Here is a 21,208-nt window from a genome sequence, read left to right on the forward strand (position 1 = left end):
CTAAAAATCATAGGCAAAACCAAAGAACTAGATGATATTGAATAAAATGATCCAAAAGTACATGTGAAGCAACCAAAAGAAGATATTTATTTGTTACATGGCTGAATTTTCTTACCAGTAGAAGCTGTAGATAGCAAAAGTTTACAAGATATTGGGTACCAAACCGCAAAATTCTGTCTGCATTTTTAAAAAAAATTCTGACTACTGAAATGTTAGAAGGCAAAAGAATAGATCAGGGAATCATTGTTATGTTCCTTAATGGATACTGTCAGATACACCACCTTGAGCTAACTAGACCTTTCATTTGGCCTGGAATGGCTGCTCTTACCTTCTAGATATTTCTCAGGGAGTTGTCTTGGCACTCAGGCTACATTACTAGGGCTTTCTTTTAATCTACAGTATTGTAGATCACAGCATTACACTTAACCTTATCTCTTCCTTTTGGCCTCATTACCATTGATGATATTCAAAATGCACATATTATTCCATATCTTTAATTACTTCTTCTTGCCTACCTTTAATAAAATTGTTTCATCTCAAATACAAAGCACTTCTTTTTGAGTTGAATTCTCATCAGCCTAATATTTAATAAGCTAATTAACCCTTAAAGATGTAAAGTTTTACATCTTTAAAAATTTCCAGATTTAAAAGGTAATTTGGCAATTCTTAATGAAATTTTCTCGGTAAACAGGAGTCAGTCTGAGTGAGCTTTGTAATTGTTCTGCCCATAACTATGCTCTGTTTCTCTTCTCCTTCTTAAAGATTTCAAACCCCAGTGCCACAATTGCTACAGTTTCTCTTCCTATAGTTTCCACAACTTAAAAATGAAACAGACATTTAGTCACATTTTTCATGTAAAGATCCCAAAAAATACTAATATATATCCAAAGTTGTGTAAGACTGGGCAATAGAATGACAACTATATTCTTACAGATCAAAATTGGGGATAATCAACTCAAAAAGTAGTTCTTTTGGCTGCTCTAAACCAAAGGCATTACTGTAGAGCAAGAAAATTAAGTGTTTAGGAAGTAATTTTTGGGGACCAAGAGCAATTCTCTGATTTGAATTTGGCCAAAGCCTGAATTTGTCTTTCAAATTTGATTTGAATTTGTCCTGCAGCACCATCTCAAACCTCCAGTATGAGTAGGGGTAAAAGAAGAAAAAATAGAACAAAACAAACAGCAAAAACCCCACTAATGATAACTGGAGTGCCATCATATCATATTCAATACCAATAAAGGTGGAAGACTACCACACTGTCTCCAAACCCCTTCATCTAACATTTTATATTTCTTTGGAAACTTATTCAAGTAGTAGTAATTAGGTTAAACCTAATTTCAGGCCAATTACAAAACAGGATAAATAGCTAGACCTTGTGCTTTCAATTGCTTATGCATTGTTATTACCTGAATGATGCCATGATATTAAGAAATATAACTGAAGTGTTACACTGATAGACTGTCATTAAGTGAAGTCTCTGGCAATATTTGTGCATCAAGGAAACAATAAAAAGGTCTTCTAGCTTCATGATCCTGGAAGGTTTCTTCAGGGACTTCAAGAAAGTTGTTAACACTGTCTAAAGCCTGAGATATGGCTCCAGCTTGAAGAGTTATAAAACATTGTTAGAGGTGGCATTATCATCATTAAGTAACCCTCTCCAGTTAGATTAAGATGTTAAAAATTTTAAAGGAGATCTTTAAGTAATTCATGTGTATATGAGAAAGCCATGCAAAGAAAAAAGCATCATACTAAGCCTAAGAAATTAACAACATAGAAACATTTTTTCACTGTAAGAAAGATGATGAGGTATCTGAAGCTATTTAGAGAGTTATTTTCTGGATGCAATCTCTTTGAATGTAATATTGCGTATTTGAACTGGTATTTGTAAATAGAAATTTGAAGTAGTAATAAAAAAAGGTGCCTAGAACCAATTAATCGTGTACTCTTTTTACAAAAGAAAGAAAATTCAGGAAAGTCGAACTACATACAGAAGACTTCAGTTCTGGAAGGGAAGGAAATTACAGAGCAGCAAGAATTTTAAGACCAGGGCACCCATCTTAAAAGAAAAAACACAAACGTAATTGTCAGAGAATGAAAGCATATTCTTTGAGTTGGATCTCATTTGCTTAAAGACATTCTTAAATTTTGTATAATATTATTACTTTTGCCTTGCTTCTGTCACTTCCATTCCAGGAGAGTATTTATGGAACCGCAGAAGGCAGTATCTCAGTAGCATCTCTTCCTATGCTGCAGAGAAAGTACCTATTTACATTACCTAGGTGAAAACCATCAATAGCTTTCATCTTTTTGTGGAAATGATCTGGAGAAAAATTATTTGCCAAATATGCAAACGTTTGATTGTCAGCCTTTTTTTTTTTTTTTTTAGACTATGTTCTAGTTTTGATCTGATCATTGTAATTATTTTCTAACAAGTTTTCCTACGGAATTTCTCTAGTGTTTGCTACAAAAGGTAGCAGCTTGGTCCTTTGAGCAAATGATCCCGCTAAGTTTACGTTGTGTTCTTTGTAATCAAGGGATCTTGAAGAGAAAGGCTGATTTGGTTTTGGTTGGATTTTTTTTGGTTCAGTTTTCAGGAGCTGCATCACAGACCACTCCAGCTACATGCAAGATCCTTCCCTCTAGCCCTTCTCTAACTGTGACAGAAATCAGATGCTAGCTGATGCTGAAAGCCTCATGTTGACCATTATAACTTTTATTTCTGCAAAAGATGATTCCAGGGGCTCCAGGGCTGTTCACAGACAGAGAAATTACCAAAGGTCCTCTTCCTCCTGCTTTCCCCATCCATCCATAAATCCACATCCAACCATTTCTGACCGAAATCTTTTTGGCAGGTGCAAGCTGCTGACCTTTCTACTCAAAAATCAATACTGTAACCACTGTCTGGATCACACCCTTTTCCCTTAGGGCTCAGTTTATTTAAAAAAACCCCAAACCTCACATGCACACGAAAACCCAAAAACGCAGAATTCATTAAGGCTAAAGCCACTGTTTTTCCAGCAGCCTCAAAATGGTTCCCCTTGCATTTCTTTTACTTCATTTTCCTTCTCCCATCATCATACCACAGGAATGCACTTGTTTTCCACTATTCCCTCTTTAACCAAACCACCCACTGACTTTATAGTCATTTGGTACATCACAACCAGGACACAGCTGTCAATCACAAATGAAGCCAGGGTCAAATTTGCCCTTCTTTTGAGAGATCATAAATTAAAAAAAAAAAAAAAAAAAAAAAGAGAGAGAGAAGAAGAAAAAAAGAAAAAAAAAAAGAGACCCTTCTATTAGATACTCTTGTTCCTTCCAAAAAAAAGCCACTTTCAAGATATAATACAGGGACTTAGACCAACTGGCTGTCTATGTGTCTAGAAACTCCAGTGTACTGTGCCTGTCAGGATACCAATGAAATAGACACTCAATGCTCACTTTGACAAAACAGATACTGTTAAAATTTTCAGTAAGTAATTAGTTTGGTTTACCTTCTCATGAGCTCCTCTTCACCCTACAAATAGCTACTATTTATTTCCATGAAGACTGCCTCCCCATGGTTTATAAACATACACAGTCTTAACTGTAAACAAAACTCTTGAAAGAGGGCATAACATTTTGTTCCTCCTATTTGCGGTGCTTTTAAGTACACACAGGAAAAAAAATAATACTGCTTACCAGTATGATGAGCTCCTCAACCCATATGAATACTTAAAAGTTAAGGGAGAGAGAAACAGAAAGAGAGAGAAAGAGGTCTTGGTGGCAATCTTGTTTCTCCTCAGAAGCATTTCAGGCATTATGAAATCATTCTTTCCAAAAGTGCCAGGAATAACAAAAACAAAATACGGTTGCACTGAATCTCTCTTGGCACCAAGGTGATGTTGCGCAGTTTGTTACGTTCTCTCCTCTTGCTTTAAGGATCAAGTTCCTCGTAGCAACATAAGCATGTACCAGGAAAGAATGTATATTGAGAATTTTCACAGAGACATACATATGATTTTTCCATTGCCATTAAGTTTGATTTTTTAAATACTTTGGTCTTGATTTTTTTAAAGTATTATCATTTGGTCCCATTTAAAGTAATGAACATTATTGGTACTAAGCTGTCTCTTAAAACCACACTTACTAGCCACACAAAAGAGAAGCAATTTGAAAGGCCATGTCTGAGATTTTGATTTTGGCGTGCAAGGAGAAAACAGAGAAAACCAGAAATTGCTTATGTTGAGAATCCAGTACTGATAAAAAGCCTAAGAATCTGCTTCTTTTATCTGTGCTTCATCAGACACATAAATACTTATATGACATTGAAGAATGTTTTAGCATGAAAAACTATCACAGCTGAAAGTATTGGTTTCTCTCTTCACTCCCTGGGTATGAACTCTGATTAATGTGAAGTGAGACAGAAAATGGCACAGTCTTTCTCTGAAAAAGCAAACCTCCACTCATGTTGATCATTATGGGTTAGCAACATAAATACAAAGCCAATGACTTACCAATATTGCTTAATATTGCTTGTAATAAGCAGCCTCAGGACACAGTTAATGATGTACTAGAAGCTTGCCTACCAGAAGTTCAGCTGAATGACAATTAAGACCTACGTGTCTGAACCACCACCAACGCCACACACATCCTATATTTTAAGGAACTGCACCTCAAAAAGAGCTCTCAGTCATGCTGTAAAAGGACAAACCAAGCCAGTATATTGCAGTGTTCATGAAAACAAGATTGCAGTCTTTCCTGTCTACAGCTTCACGTCCTGATTTTTATAGTGAAAATTATTCCAAAACCTCCCTTTTCAATACCTTTACATGATGCAAAAATCAGGTGATATCTATCTAGCATACTTATAAAATAAGATGCTTATGCACAACAGTATGAAAAAAAAAAAAAAAATTAACCAGATTTGGTAATCATCAAAGAAGAGTTATTGTGCTGGAGCACTTTTATTCAGCCATCTACTACAGAAAGAAATAAAGATACACAGAAAGTTTCTCTGTAGTGCGCTTTACTGCTAATGTCATCCTTTTTCCCCTATAGATGGCTTTCAACACTGATTTCCACTGATTTTCAACACTTCTGTCTTTACCTCTCAATGTACACCTCTATGTTATAATACATCCAACTTTGTTCAACTATTCTGTGAACTGTGGGAAAGAGCATTTCTCCCTTAGCATAAAGACAGAAGCATTTTTTTGGTTACAGATATTATAAAATTTTTTTTGAATTCTTATCAACAGCACAGATTCCCATATCTGTCCATCAATATTTCACTGTAAATGGGGTAGAAGTCCTGTTGTTCTACATACAGCTTGGATTCCTTAGCTTAGGAAAGGCACTGACTGAAAGAGAACTATAAAAGAAAATACTCAGAATATGAAAGTATGATTAGCTTTTATCTTTCAAATATACTATCCATAAATAAGCTTTATTACACTTCAACCATTATGAATTTCCTTTTTTTTTTTTCAGATAAGAAAACAATTCACATGCAGTAAATGATTTTTATAGTTAGACAGGCACAACCACCATAGCACACAGGAATACAATTGCTGACCTTAATTTCACATTTTCTGGACAATCAAAAGTCTGAAGAAGTCATCTTGCTAGATGCTTCCTTTTTCCAAGTTTTGAATTAATGACAATTGCTTGGTCTTGCAAATGTGCATCATGTAATTTTTTCCTAGAAACTAGATCCAATCACTTCCCAACTTCAGTGGAATCCCTCTTTTCAGGTACCTCAGTGAACAACTCCTCAATATAACTTTGCATGTTTTACACCTCTCCAAAGTACCATCAGTGGGGAAGTTTAGGGATTAGAGCTAGTCAGCTAGTAACATGCTATTTATAAGTATTTATACTTAAGGGAACAGTAAATGCAATAAGTCACTAGTACATAGAATACCATGAATTACAACAAGAGGCAAGTTTAGAACTGCCTTTATATTAAGGATTTGACTAAAGCAAGGGTAGGAGTTCAGTAAATGCAATCTATTACCACAAATATTAAGTACTTTACAAAATGTCTTTTTAGGGTAGACTTCGAGCTTCAAAGCAATGAATATCCTACAAAATGATGACGGAAAGTAGCAAATATAACTGAAAAAATAACTATTTGTGACTAAAAACTAACATCATTACATTGTAGCTGTCCCTGCAGTCCTAAGACAGCCAAGGGAATGTAGTAGAGATAATGATTAAAAAAAAAAAAAAAAAAAAAAAAAAAAGAGAGAGAGAGAAAAAGAAAAAGAACCACCACCCCCCTCATATTCCAGAACTGTCTTCTAAGATCCTGAAGAAAGCCTGGGGTGACAGGATGCAGAAATCAATAGCTACTCTATTCTGTATTCAGGAGCAACATCTGGGTGCACATGCACATTCCAAAGCCAGATGGCATGAACCAGCTGCAGCCACACAGATGAGACATTATCCCTCTGTGGAGTGTATCGGCCACATCCAAGCTCCATGTTGGGCTATGATCCACATGTTCAACAGCCCCTGTTGCCTGGAATTAAATGAACATAAGAACAGCTGACATGTAGAAGAGCAGGGAACAATCCTTTCTTCCCAAACCCAAGAAAATGAAAGTGAAATGTAAATATTATTTGTTATGTTACCTAGCATTAGTTGATCTTCATATATACATACAAGATTACTATTTAAACTATACACTATTTCATTTATTGAATGTATGGGGACCTGTTTAACACACCGCTAATGTGCTTTTAACACAGTCAAAATAGTTTTAGTGCTTCCCAAGTTAACTCAAAACAAGAGATACTTGCTTTTTAGAAAACTACACAGAACATATTCTCATCTGAAATGCAAACAATGAACATAAAGTTTGCCAAGTCCTTTCTGAAAATAAAAAAATCTGAACAACTCAATCTAGCCCAAGAATATACCTCAATAAACAGAATTAGAACAAACATACATTAAGCATCCACGTACATAAAAGTGTCAAAATAAACCACATACAAGTGCATGTAACTATAAATTTGAGTAATTAAAGGCCATCTATTAAGCAACTGCTGCTAGAAGTAAATGTTGTGCTGTTAAAAGTTTTCCATAAGAAAACTAAGCCTCTATTCTACGGCAAGATATTTTAAACTGTTTCAGATGAATCAGAACCATGAACAAGATTAGGGTTTTTTTTCAATAATGAGCAAAAGAAATCAGCTTTATGCAAGGGCATTGATCTAGCCCTGAAACAGAATTCTTAATGGTAATGTTATAAATTCCCAAACTTCATCTCAAAGAGAAGTTACAGATCCTGTAAAACTAACAAACAGTGTTAGATATACTAAAGGCACATCATGGGGTTTCTTTCCCTAATGCAAAGAACTAACCAGGTCCAAATTTTGATAATTACGTTAAAAACAATAACAATACGGAAACATATCACAAATGTTTCATTAGATATTATCACTGCGCAGTACCTCCACGTGCATCTTGACTAATGAGGCCAGAGTTTTGTAAGATTCTCACTGATAAAACAAGCACATGCTTTAGAAACATGTCTATATTTCTACTTGACAACTATACAAAACCATCTTTTCCCCCACAAGCGGTAAGATAATTTTGCAAATCAGGTAGATATTTAAGTAACGGAGCTCTCTTTACTGGTACATTCACTTTACCCAGGTGTGGCACTGTTAGGGTGTTAGGCAAGATGGAAGATGATCTCAATAGTCTCTCTTGCAGTGTTTGTGAGCTTCAAAAACTCTCTGCCAGCCCTGTTTGGACTCAGCCTAGGACACCCACTTCCCCACACACATACTTCTTCTTGCAGGTACTGAGAACAGATACAAAATAAAGATCCCCAATGAAGAAACCAAAAAGATGGCTGTTATCAACATCTTATGACAATCTTTATAAAGGATCTCATGAGAGTAGGTAAGGATCACTGAAAGATTACTGGCAAAGACATTTAGTGGTAATGACACTGTTTATTCAATCTCCAGAAAAAAATAACCACAGGGCTGCACTAGCACTAAAGGTAAGTACTTTGTGAACTCCTATACGAAAAAGTGCTATGAGAAATACAGTGACTGCTTAGCAGAAATTTTTAGAGTATTTCAAGTTTTAGACTCTAGTCTGACTAAAGATATGCAGTGCTCCCAGGGGCTGGGTATTTTTAAATGACACAAAGAATAGAAAGCAAGCCCAACAAGAATCCTTAGCCATATACATTAAAGTCATATACAAGAGTTTTGTCTCCTTGTCTAGAAATTGTGTTTGTTTTGGAGCCATTACTTGTTAGCTCTCAGTTATGAGGCTTTAATTCACTTTCAGGTCCACTATAGTTACACAAGCAACTGAAATGTTTGCAGGTATGGGTCTCCCTGTGTAACAACAGACACACTAAGTAGTAAGACACTGAAGCCTTGAGATATTAAGATAGACCACTTCCCAAAACTGTATTTTTTAAACCACAAATTGCTAATAATATAAATGCAAACCTTTTACAATCGACGCTGTGCAATGCAACATTAGTTTGAATCGCTTTCTGAAGGACTTTTGTAAATACTGTATAATCACGCATATACGATTCCCAAGTAGCAACTGTTACTTTCACAGGCACAGTTTCAAACATCTAAAACATGAGTCAACAGCTCATTATTTAGCACTGTATATACAAATGGGTAGCTTCACCCATGTACAGTTAATTACAACTAACTCCAAACCTGCACTGAGTAAAGTTATTTTCATTCTGAAGTGATCTGCAGATCATAGTGCATGAAGTTATGAAAGGTAGTTGAAATTACACTGGTAATAGCAGAGCTGAGCAACCACATCTCATAGAAAGACAAGCACCCCACAGTCGCTAACATCAGTGCCCCTTCCCCAAACTTGAGAAAATTGCCCATACATTTACAGTGAAGCATATAAATAACCCTGCAGAATGTATTTTAACATGCAAAAGTATTAGCTGTCCCATTTTATATTCCACTCTTTCGGTACTCTCCAACAAAAGATGAAATGAGTCACAAGGGTCTAGTGAGTTGACGCACCATAGATATAATATTCAGTGCTTCAATTTGGTCTGACAGAAGTTTCTGTGACTAGCGCAGTTTGACTTGGATCACAGTCACTGCTGTTCTGTGCAAACCTATTTATAGGAACGGTGCGGAGAGCCAAAACGGTTGCTTTGTAATTAGTTCAGGCATGTTTGAATCCAGAAGGGAAACTCTTTTTAGTTTATTTGCCCCGGGAATGCTACAAAGTTCCACTACGGCTTACAGCCTAACCATACAGACTACCAAAGGCCCCTCATTCACCTAGAGAAAGATCAAATTATACTATGGAATTGTTCTGTTTCTCGGCTTTGCTCTGAATGCACTGATATGTTTGAAAACACTGTTTCTGAGAATTTGTCATCTTAAGTGTCAAAGGCATTCCTGGCAGAAAAAGAAAGTCTTGTTGAGGGCAAAATTCAGTCAAGATGACTGTAAAACCTAATCCACACCTTTGAATTTGGACTGAATATCCATCACTTAAACATCTTGTAAATGACCCAATTTGTTTACATGGCCCTGTAGCTTTTTATGACTTTTCCATAAAGAAGTTATTACATCCATTCCTTTTACTTTGTTTTAGAGCATTTGAATGAGCCCCAGAACCACAAGCAAGTGAAACAGACTCTCTGCAGATGGAAGTGGCCTCATATAACTCACCACTACCGGTTAAATAGTCAGAACAACACTTTCAGTTTGGAAATGCCATACCTTCACACGCAGCAAAAGAATTTCCTGCACCATATGTCTTTTTTAATGTTTAACTATTGTATAGAATGAGTGCTGGTTTCCTGTCAATCAGAGGAGGAACCTGGAACTCCTAGGACTTGTGCCTCTGATTGTTTTGAGCAAGTGGGAAGGCAGTCAGATGGTTACACAGTGAGGTAGAGCAAGGGAAAAAAAAATTAAAAAATAAAAAACTAGTTGCTACCATGCAATGGATCATCCAATGAAGCTCCCCAAATATCAGTTTAATGAAAGACTGGACAACTGAATTTTCTGGAACAGACTATAGCTAAAAATAATTAAAATAAGCAATATTATCCACTACTTTACAAATCTCTTTTGGCAAGGTAATTTTCCCACTTCATGTGCTTGTAAACAAATGATGCTTTAAAAGTGGCATAGAGCGATTAACAGCTAGGGATTGACATGGAAGGCGTGGCAAAAGTGTCACCAAGATCATTTTCCCAGTGTAAGTTACTCTTCAAATATAACATTCCCTTGTATTTTACACCTGGACTTTTCCTTCACGGAAAATTACAACTTTGCTGATAGGTGCCAAACTGAGTAATGATTTAAAGACGTAGAATATCAAAACTACAAAAAGGGCACCAATCCTTTACCTTTAACTGCCTGAACCTAGTTTGAAGCTCATTTATCAGATTACAAGACCAATTCCCTAATTAACTGCAACATCTAACCTCCCACCTCCCCATCTTCTTACATTATTTATTGCCAATTGATAATAAGAATATGACACCAAAAGCAATGCAAAAAAGGAATTAAACATACAGGAAGCACAAGCAGTATTGTTTCCTTTTCCCAAGACATTCTTTGTTTTTTCTGAGACAGATTTAATATTTCAAGAAAAGCCACATAAGGGCAATAAGGGAGTTTAAATCCAGCACTCAAAGTTATCACCAGCTATGCCAGGCATTTGCTGAAAGCTTGGAAGGCCTCCCTTGCTTTCCTTCAGGAGAACTGTAGTATCATAGGGAACGTAAAAAGATAACTCCCCAACTAACACCACTGTTCATCTACAAAACAGAGTATTAAAAAATTAAAACCAAGGATTTCTACCTCCAACCACAGTGCCGGCAAGGTGTGTGACTAGATGAAAGCATCTGCCTCCCTGTCACCGGCTGGTCCTTCACCTGGCTTATTCAGAAACAGTGCATACCTTGCACTTCCATGCCTACGTACTATTTTAATAGAGTTAATAATCAGTTTTAACAAACCGAAGGAGAAATTTCAGTGTTTAGGCCTTTCAGGGAGTAGAGTAATAGTGTTGCTCTTCGCCCTAGAAGAATCTACTTAAAACATCTGTGTTTATAATGATACCTTGAATTAATTTACCATAAAGCACAAGATAAATGAATAATTTATGAGGATTAATTCACAAAAAAGGCACGTTGCCACTAAAAAAAAAAACACTGATAAGGTCTTACTGGTTACTCCCTTGCAACTATCCCATTCTCACTACCATAAAATTATGCCACTACATGGTAAACAACCTTTGAACATTTTCTTATTTCATGTGGAAATGCTTTTTCTGCCTGGATTGTGTTGAACTGCAGTCCATGGGAGGTTAATTCATATTCTCTTTCCCCAGCCCCAAACACCTGCATATGAAAACAGCAGTAAGAAAAAAAAAAAAAAAAAAAAAAAAGGCAGCAACTAGCACTGTGAGCATCTTCACTGCGGAGTCTTGAATTAGAACATCCACACAGGCAAATAATAATCCAGCAGCTCAGAGAGACTGAACTAAACAACTGATGAGTTATTTTCACTCGAGTTGCAGCCGGCTTACCTGATGGTCCAGTCAGCGAAGGTAAAAGCGCATTGACACGAGAGGTGACACACACTCACAGGACTTCAGAGGAACCCACAGCGACAAGAAGCCAAGCAGCCTACGAGTCCAGTGCAAACGTTCGGTCATGCCTATGCAAGGTGAATGTCGAAGTCCAAAATTGTGGGCATGCTTAACAAAGATGGAGTACTTGAAACAGAACTAATTGAACTCTGAAGAATGACAGGCCTTGCTAACCCTAATGCAGAAGGCCTACAGGAGATCAAGGAATTAATTGGGCTTTCTCCTCTCATTTACTTTAATTTTCTAATGGTTCTCATACTCTCTGCACATAAGACTTTCTCCATAAGTGTCTAGAGTCCTGCCTTGTCTCACCCGGCAGACCAACTTCTGTAGAAACTGATTAGGTTATGAAAACATGTAGAAGTGTTATTGTACACATGCGTTGTAAGATGGGGTAGCTTCACATAAAAGAAAACTGCTTGGCGTGCTGTAGAGTCATGAAAGTAAATACAAATAACCCAATGTAACACTGGGTATATGTTTATAAAATCTCAGTAGAAGGATGTCAAGAAGAGAAGATCAGAAGATCAGAACCCTAAGGCTAAGATGTCTAAGCCTGTAGGCATGAATAAGTTTTCCTGTTATTGCCACCTTAAAATAACATCTTACAATTTAACGAAGCCTCTAGAAAATGCAAACTCATATTTTAGCTTCACAGTAGCACATTATGAATTGTCACTCACATACTTGGAAAAAAAGCATTTCACATTCAGACACAAACTGAAAAAGTTTTCCTCAAAAGGGAATGACAGGAATGAGTAAATTTTAACGTACAATTAATTTCTCAGAAACTCCGAAAAAACTAAGCACTCATAGAGATACCTAAGTGCTACTAAAATAACCACATTTCTAAGTTAGCTCTATTCATTTTCTGTTGTGTAACTTTTTCTAGGTTCCACAGGTTTCTACTGAAAGACTACTTACATACAGGCCAATTCCTAAGACACTTACTCTCTGGGAAGTGTATTTTCCACGGCACCCACTTTGTAACTAAAAAGCAAAGGCACGGCTCTCTGGTAAAGCCAAGAGTTATCTATAAAGTAATCGAAGAGGCTCACTTCCACTAAGGGAAGTGGGCTTGCACAGTGCATCCCCTTTCCAGTAACTGAGAACTGCCAGACATATCAAAAACCAGAAGTAGAAACTACCCAACAGCAACAAAAAACCCCCAAACCACTCTGCTGTAATACACAACCACTGCTGTAGGATGCAAACCAGTACTTTGCTATTACATGTTGACTATGTAATAATTAGATTCAAAGGGTTTGGATAAAGTTATAAGATATAAAAGACATTACGTTTATGCTAAGACAAAGTTTAACATAAGCCCTTTGGTAGTGTAGCTGTCAGTGTCTCAGGTATGCCCTGTTTCTTCTCCATTATAAAACTCTGTATCTAACTGAAAAACAAACTAAAAACCCCCAGTCAACATAACATACAGCTTTTAAGTCTGGTCTGCAAACCTAATAAGAACTAGTGACTGCAAAAATAAGATTTTACCTGTTTCTCCCTTAAATTCCATTCAGGATATTTTTAAAAAGATATGGGAAGGCTAGAGTGCCTACACGTTTGGGACAGGTAGCAAACTGTCTGTGCTTTTAAACCCCTTACTTTTACCTAACAGAAGAAACAGAGAAGCAGCAGGACTAAGGAGGAATTCCAAGCAGCACTCGCTGAATAGCAGACAATACACCAGAAATCAACTGCAAAGGCAAACCCCATTTTTAAGACTTTCTTCCACTGTCATTTATTGTAGCGTCGAAGAACTTCTCTAGTTTGTCACAACCTTTTGCCTAAATTCAGAAGAGGCCATGGTGCTATTCTTCACTCTTCAGGAAAAGGACTTTAAAACGTTTCAAAACAAGTCTTGGACTAAACAGAAATAGATTAAACTTGAGAAAAATTGTATTACTATCAAGTTTCCCTTTAGATGACACGTGCTCATATTTTATACTTCCTTGTCTTCTCAAAATGAAGAAAAATTCTGCTACCCAGCAGTAGTCAGCAGACCGTACTGGCACTCATCGATTCAACAACAGTCAGCAGAGGTGCCATCGATTCCCACTGCTCTGAAGTATGTTGGTTTATAACAGATAGCTTTGTAGTCAAATGACTGCACTCAAGCAAAAGCACTGATATTCCCATCTGCAAGGATTTGATGCACTGCATCACTTGGACATCCACACCTTCTTTCAGGTGTTCACCCCCAGTTAAATGAACTTACTCAGAAACCCTATGTTGTGATGCTGTCCCTGTCCCCAAATTAGCTGGAAGCTCCCTTCGGAGATACACAAACCCGGGAATCCTCTAGGTGGTTGTGAGGAGGTGTGTGAGGCCACGCACATGCTGAGGTGACGAGAGAAGCTCCCTCTGGCACTTCAGCTTACTTGCTCAGCTCCAGCTGCATCCACCACCTTTTCCCAAGGATGGCCTGAGATACACAAGGCTCAAACTCTAGCTGAAGGCCTCCTGTTTTGTTTTGGGTTTTTTTTAAAGTGACATAAATCTTGCCCATTTCAGAAGTTTTAAGAAATACATTACGAAGTGATCAATTGTGAAACTTATTATTAAGAGTTTCTAATCATGCGGGGGAAGAAAAAAAAAAAAACCACAAACAAAAAAACCCAACCCAACAACTTAAAAGAAATTAAGATCTACCAAAAGAGAGATCATCACTAGTACATTACCTGTGCTGCAGGATTGACAGAAATCAAATAAGTGCTTTGGTTTTATAAGATTTACTTCAGCAACTCTATTTACTGCTCTTCATTCACACTTGAATATGACTGCAGGAAAATTAATATTTCTAACTAGTTGGTCCTGGTGAGTTGCTAGATGACTTCAGTTTCTTGGTCTTCTGAAGTCATTCATTACCACATTTTAAATGTACATGCCACATAAGGTACGTACTTCATTGCTTATAGCACCTGAAAATAGTTTTTTTAAAAATTTTCTATAAAGACATCCTCATATGTCTCATAGAAATCGTAACAGCTGATAGCTTAGCAAAATAGCTTTAAACATTTACACTTCTTGTCCTAAGACAGCCAAGAAAACAGAATTTAGATTCTCCTGCCATCTAATGTTGTAATCTAATCTAGATTAAACTAATAATATCACATAAGCAGGTGCACTTAGACCACCAAAGTCATTAGAATTAAGTCATTCACATTACTCAATCCATCAATAGCTCCCTCAGACGTTGCTGAAGTTACAGAAACAGGATGAAGATACTACATAAAAATAGCATTCAAAAGTAGATGGAAAAGTAACAAAAGCTACAACAGAAAGAAGACATGAATAAACCATCCAAGTAATCAAATTCAACATGCAAGAGATTGAGTTTTGTTCCTCAAAAGAAACTGAGTGATCAATTTTTCCTGTCTCTTTACTTCAATATGGAAAAAAGGTAACAAATATATCAGACAGTCATCAGAGAAGTGATAAAGCCACCTAAGTATGAAAAACCCATCAAAGCATAATCTGTTTTTCAACATGACAAAGAATTGTGGAAATGAAATCCATCCAGATAAGTGGGAGCCATCACTACACGCACCATTGACTACTCTTTCAGTTTCCAGAAAATGACTGCATAAACCTCTTTGATCCTCCAGATGAATATTTACTCAGTTGAATTACAAATAAAAACATTAAAGATAAATATGATTTTTTCAAGGAAATCACATAAAACCCCTTACTGTCAAGCAAAGTTTACAAATAAAACCTGTTCTTAAAGAAAATCTGACTATAACAGAGGGCCAATACAAACAAGGAGGTAGTTTTAAGTGGTTTCAAACGGAGCTATGCTGGCCCCACAACAACCATCACACTGAAATTCCTAGGAGGTAGCAGCAAAATAATGTGTTCTAAGAATATCTGATTTACAATTACAAAGAAATATTTACACTAGGAAATCGCCACCTAAAATGGCACTCACTATGCAGCAGAAACAAGAGAAGTCCTTATGTCTGCATTTAGTAAATACAGTCAAACTATAATTCTGAAGTTAAAAATAATTTAGCTAATAAATAAATAAAAACCAATTATGAAAAAATAAATCCTGAAGCACATGCTTACCCTTTGTAACACAAGTAGTCCCACTGATTTCATAACTGGTCATAGACAACTTCAGTATCACCTTGAAGCAATAGCTACAGCACCCACGTGTGCAGCTGAGTAACACTGTAATCCACTCTACTGCAAAACTTCTTGGCCATTTAGCAGTTTCACAAGTAGAGGACAGAATTTTTATTTGTAGACTGCTCTAGTGAAAAATCTCCCTCTCTCCTGACCAAAGATTATTTGGCATGCGAACAGCAATATCTCATTCTCATACTCCAGGGAGTTTTAACCTGCCTCTAGCTAAAAGCCATACAATCTTCAGATTGCAGCAGTGTGTAAAAATCACTCTAATTAAATCAAGTAAGAACTGGTTTGACCAGTGTTACTGATCCCCCAAATAATTAAAATCAGTTAAGAAAAGTCAGGGGTTGGTACTTAGTTGTACCTAAACTTGTGCTAATTTTTTAAATAAGTTTTGCAATGGAACCACTAGAAAGCAAACATTAAGTAAGCTACAAGAAGAACCGGGACTGTGGTAAGTATAAACTACCACAGAACACAGTTTCAGGGCACCTTAAAAAAAAAAAACATTAATTCTCCTGGCTTTGCCTTTTCTCTAAGATGTAGTGACGGTATCGTAGAGCATGCCAAATTGCATTGCAAACCAGTTGAAGCCTGACCTAAGGCAGCTGCATTTCTGATATATGTGAATAGAATCTAGTTTGTGTTGTCACATATACCTATTTACATCAGTTTTGCTTCTATGCTGTATGATCTACTGTTCACACTTTCGTGTTGCACTCCCATTGTTGGGCCCTGGTGGCCCTTCGGGGCCCAGCTGCGTTATCCTGTAACAAACCTCTCAGGGCAGAGTGACAGCGTAGCAGGTTTCTTTCCAGTCCTGCCAAAGTTAGAGCAAAGCAATGGTAATTCTCTGTGTGTTGATATGCTTCATATGCACACCGTGCAAATTTAAAAGAAGGCGGCACAACAGCACGAGACTTTAGTATATTAGTGCCAAGTCCATTTTGTCACAAACTGGTGCCCTAGAGCCTCTAAATGCTGGATAAGCTGAGAAGGGGTAGAAAGTGAGTGATTTCTTTTCTCACACAGAGCAGATAATTTCCTGTACCGTGCACAAAGTCTGATTGGTTTCCTGTCAGAATAGCTGGGTCTTTGAGTCTTTTGATCACTTTCCTCTGGCCCTTCACAGTTGCTCTGATTAGAGATTGATCCCCGTGCTGCTCTTTGATCAGCAGCTCCGGCAGTCTGCAGGTGCCATACATCATCACATTAGCAGGCCACAGCAGTATTAATCTCCCCCTGCTAGTAGGGAGCTAGTGGACTGCGCATTCTACTCATACACAGAGCACTTGCAGAGGTCTCTGAAACTTTACTTTCTATTAAAAGGTATGATGTAGAATACTTTTATCTGGGGAGTCCCAAGTTCAAAGTTGAGAGAATTGAATTAGCCTTGAATCTGCGTTTCTGCTTTATTTCATTACAGTTCAGAGAGTTTTGAGAGATCCCAGCTTAGCCTTTTGTGTTGGTTTGTGCCCAGGGAGAAAGCTTGTTCTAGCTGACAGGAAAAGTACTAAATTTTTCAACTCAAACACACACACACCCCGCCCCCCCACCCCCCCGTACATTAAGCACCAGGGTTTCCACAAAGGTATGCTAACAGCCTTGAGTTTAGGGAGGCTACACGAAGTGTGGTTTCATGCGGTATATAGTGTTTCAGTTTGTTAAATATTCTTTAAAGTGACTTCATAATAGCAGATCAAGAGGAAAGGCGCTTAAAAATCTGAATAATGTAAATCATATGGAGTTCAGAGGCTAAGCAAATTACACACCCCGAAGCTGCCCTTGCTGTATGAAAGAAGTCTTTCTCCAGCTCTGCGGAGCCCCAGCCCAAGGGAACTTGCATTTGAGAGTTTTCTAAACATTTCAGGTACACTTGAAAGTTGAAAGTAATTTTCATTTCCTATGCAGGATTAGCTCGTTTCCAGCCTGGACAAAATACCACTCATTCACGGACAGACACAACCCTCCCCCCCCCGCCCCGCGAAAGCTAAGCACTGAGGGTACAAAGGTGCGCGAGTCGTTGCTTGCTTTTTCTGGAGTAGGGGGGAACATTTTGCCCCTCCGCCCGCAGAGGAGGGAGCCTCCGAGCCGCCCAGCCGCTGCCCTTTTACCCGCAGCGCTCCCCTGACGGCGGCGGGCAAACACCCAGCTCCCGCGCCCCGCTCATCCCGCCCCGGCCACGGAGCTTTCCCCACCTCCGCCGCCACCACCCCCCGCGGCCGCGCTCCCCTCCGCCGCGCCGGGCAGCCCCGCGGGCTGGCGACCTCCGCTCCGCTCCCCTCCGCGCCGGCCGGTCGCCCGCCCCCGCCCCGGGCTGCGCGGTGGCGGCGGCGGGAGCCGCCGCTCCTCCTTACCGTTCTGCTCCTTGGCGCCGGAGAAGGCGAACTTGCTGCTGAGGTCGGACTCGGCGGCGGCCCCCTGCCTCCGGCCGGCCAGGGCAGATGTCAGCAGGAGCAGCCCGAGGAGGAGCATTGGGCCGGCGGGGCGAGGGGCTGCGGCGGGGCAGGCGGGGGCGGCGCGGCACCGAGGCCCGGGCGTCTCTCAGCAGCGCCCGGCGCGGGCTGCGCCGCTGGGGAGAAGGCAGCACTGAGCCTGCTCTGGCAGCGGAGAATTGCAGGGTAGTTTCCACATAATCCCATCCAAAACTTTTTCCTACAGCCCTTTTCTGTGTGTCTCCAGGTTTTGTTTTTCTTTGGCTTTTTTTTTTCTCTCTCTTTTTTTTTTTTTTTTAAAAAAAAAAAAAAAAAAAAAGAGGATCAAAGCAAAATCTCAAAATCTGGACCCAGACCAGCTTCCCAAGGACTAAACAATCCGGGGCCGGGAGAGGCGGGGGCCAGCGGGGCCGCTGCTGTGGCGGAGGAGCGCGCACCTGTCAGCCGGCAACCGGCGAGGGTGGGCGGGCAAGGGGCGGGCGAGGAGGCTCCCGCAAGAAATAACCTTCCCTCGGCTCCTGCCCGGCGTCCTGCCCGGCTCCCCCGCCCCGCCGTCTCTCCTCCTCGACGGCGAGGGCGGCACCTGGCGCGGCCGTTGACGCCCCGGGAAGTTGTGGGATGGGGGGAAGAAGGAGGAGGCGAGCGGGGCCGCCTCCGCCGCTGCCCCCCCCCGCCCCCCGTCTCTCACGGCCAAATGGCGGCGCAACAGGTGCTGGGGCGGCGGGACGAGGGTCGCCTTTGCCCCCGGCGGGGAGGGAACCTCCCCGCCGGGGGCAAAGGCGACCCTCGTCCCGCCGCCCCAGCCTTAGGCTGCCTCACGAAGGGGGCTCCCCCTTCTCTCCACCCCCCCACCCCCCCCATTATGGTCATTTGCTTGAAAATTTGATGCTTACTCAAACACTTCATCCAAAGCATGCCCTTGGAACTCCAACAGGGATAGGGGGTTTTAAAAAGGCTCTGGATGCCGGTTATTTTTATTCTTGACGGAACTTGCTGTTTCGGCTACCCTGAAGTGAGACCTCTAGCATTCTCACAAACAGATGGAAAGTGGATTGACTTTTTGCAGTTAATCTCTCTCTTGCTGAAATGCTGTGTGGTACGCGGTGAGGTGCTACCTGTGAAGCCGACAGGGTTAGATTTCTACCTGGTCTAGTGGGAGGTGTCCCTGCCGTGGCAGGGGCATTGGAACTAGATCATCTTTAAGGTCCCTGCCAACCCAAACCATTCTATGATTCTTCTTGCGGTTTCCCCAGAAATCAGAACTGAATTTATGGCAAGGAATGTTCCCCCCTCTCCCCCCATTAATGCTGATGAGGACTAAAAGGACTGATTTTACTTACTGCTCATTAAGATGATGCGGTGTTCAAGCTTCTCTGCTAGAGCTGGCATTTCTAGTTTGCTTGGAAGGGGGTGGCTCTGTGCTGGGTCTGGGTAACAAGTCTGAACACTAACTAGATACCAGAAGGGCAAAAGAAGCAGTAGGAAGGACAATTTTTTTCTCTTGACTGAGAAGTTTTGGGAGAGTTTTTTTAACAGTGATTTCAGCCCCCGTGGCTCTGAGGTGGTTTGGGGGACGGATGGGAAGACCTGTATAGCCATAGCACTGTCTGTGCAAGATACACCAGAGAGAAACTGAGTCTGCATGACAGGAGCCTTTAGCACACGCTATATAAATTTCCTATCCTTTGACCCAGCTCATTCCACTGTATAACTAAGCTGTTTCTTCGCCTCAGCCAAAGTAACCCTTGAGACAGTGATAAACATCCCCTCTGTTCCTAATAAGTGACATATTTCTAGTAGCAACTGAAAGCTGTCCAGCCAAGCTGGGCTGACTTCTGAAAGGCAGACTTGGAGCATACCGTAAATAGCAACCTTTCCCTTAGAGACTGTGAAGAAAGAAATGTACTGCACAAAGCAGACTATGTAGTTGCTTTTATTATTGTTGCCATTCTTAATTATTATTTTGCAGTTTTCACTGTTTTTATTTTAAAAAAGGAAATAAAAATAACATGTACTGCTTTCTAGGTCTTCTACCTTGATGATTACAAGTAGTGGGTTTTTTTAATCAAATAAATGAATTGTTGTGCTGTAACTTAACCTTCATTGCCTGAGGATTTTGTGGGTTTCTTTCTGTTTTGGGGAACTGATGACACGTTCCCTCCGGAAAACATGGACCTAATGTCTTACACTGTATACATGAAAAGTAAAGCTTCCAACGTCTCCCATAGCTTTCAAAATTTAGGCTGCATCAGACCAGTGTTTCATCTGGCATCCTGGCTCTGACTTTTCAAAGGAAAATGCAAGAACCCGCATAGTGGATGAATATGGAATAACACTGCCTGGGGAGGAAGCTTTCATTCTAAACCTCCTGTAATTAAAGATCAGGGTACATTTTTGATCATTAAGGCTCCACTTCTTTCCAAAAATGCTTTTGGTGTTAATCCCATCCAAAATATTGTGTGTGGTAATCCTTATTCTTAAAAATGTCCAATCTTCTCTGAAATTCATGCTAAGCATTTATCACCAGCTATCTCAGTTTATTTGTCATGTTATTGCTCTCCAGTTTCATCAGGTATATGTATGTGTTTGAATTGTGAAAATAAGTAAATAAAAATTATTTAACTCCTCTACCCTGATCATTTCTGTGTTATAGCCCTATGGTATGCTTTCCCAGCTAGGCAATTTTACTTCTTTTTTCATCTGAAAATCTCTATATCTCTAAGCTTTTCAGAGTCACATCTATTTTTGTTATGTTTTATTTGGGGTGGGACAACCAGAACGTGACATTCCAAGTGAAGGCCTAATCTTAACATATACAGTGAAGATAAAACTTTTTATTATATATAGTATTTCTTATGCATACCTTTATCTTTTTGTTGGATCTACTCATGCAGTGATCCACAGAAGTATTGACATTAAAAAAATACTCTGAATGGTTAGACAATTGCAACAAGCTAATGTATGTGTAGTTTAGATCATTCTTGCCAGCACACTTTGTATTGCCAATACTGAATTTC

General features: G+C 39.5%; 1 protein-coding gene across 1 annotated transcript in view; it reads right to left on the reverse strand.

The window, feature by feature from the left end:
• PDGFC (platelet derived growth factor C) overlaps nucleotides 1–18,231 on the reverse strand; it is a 133,916-nt gene extending 115,685 nt beyond the window's left edge. The window contains exon 1 of the mRNA XM_074147884.1: nucleotides 18,114–18,231. Within this exon, the coding sequence (XP_074003985.1) occupies nucleotides 18,114–18,231 (118 nt within the window). The remainder of the gene's footprint in view (nucleotides 1–18,113) is intronic.
• Between the last annotated feature and the right edge of the window lie 2,977 nt (nucleotides 18,232–21,208).

This window comes from Numenius arquata, chromosome 5, assembly GCF_964106895.1.
Source record: "Numenius arquata chromosome 5, bNumArq3.hap1.1, whole genome shotgun sequence".
Taxonomy (NCBI): domain Eukaryota; kingdom Metazoa; phylum Chordata; class Aves; order Charadriiformes; family Scolopacidae; genus Numenius; species Numenius arquata.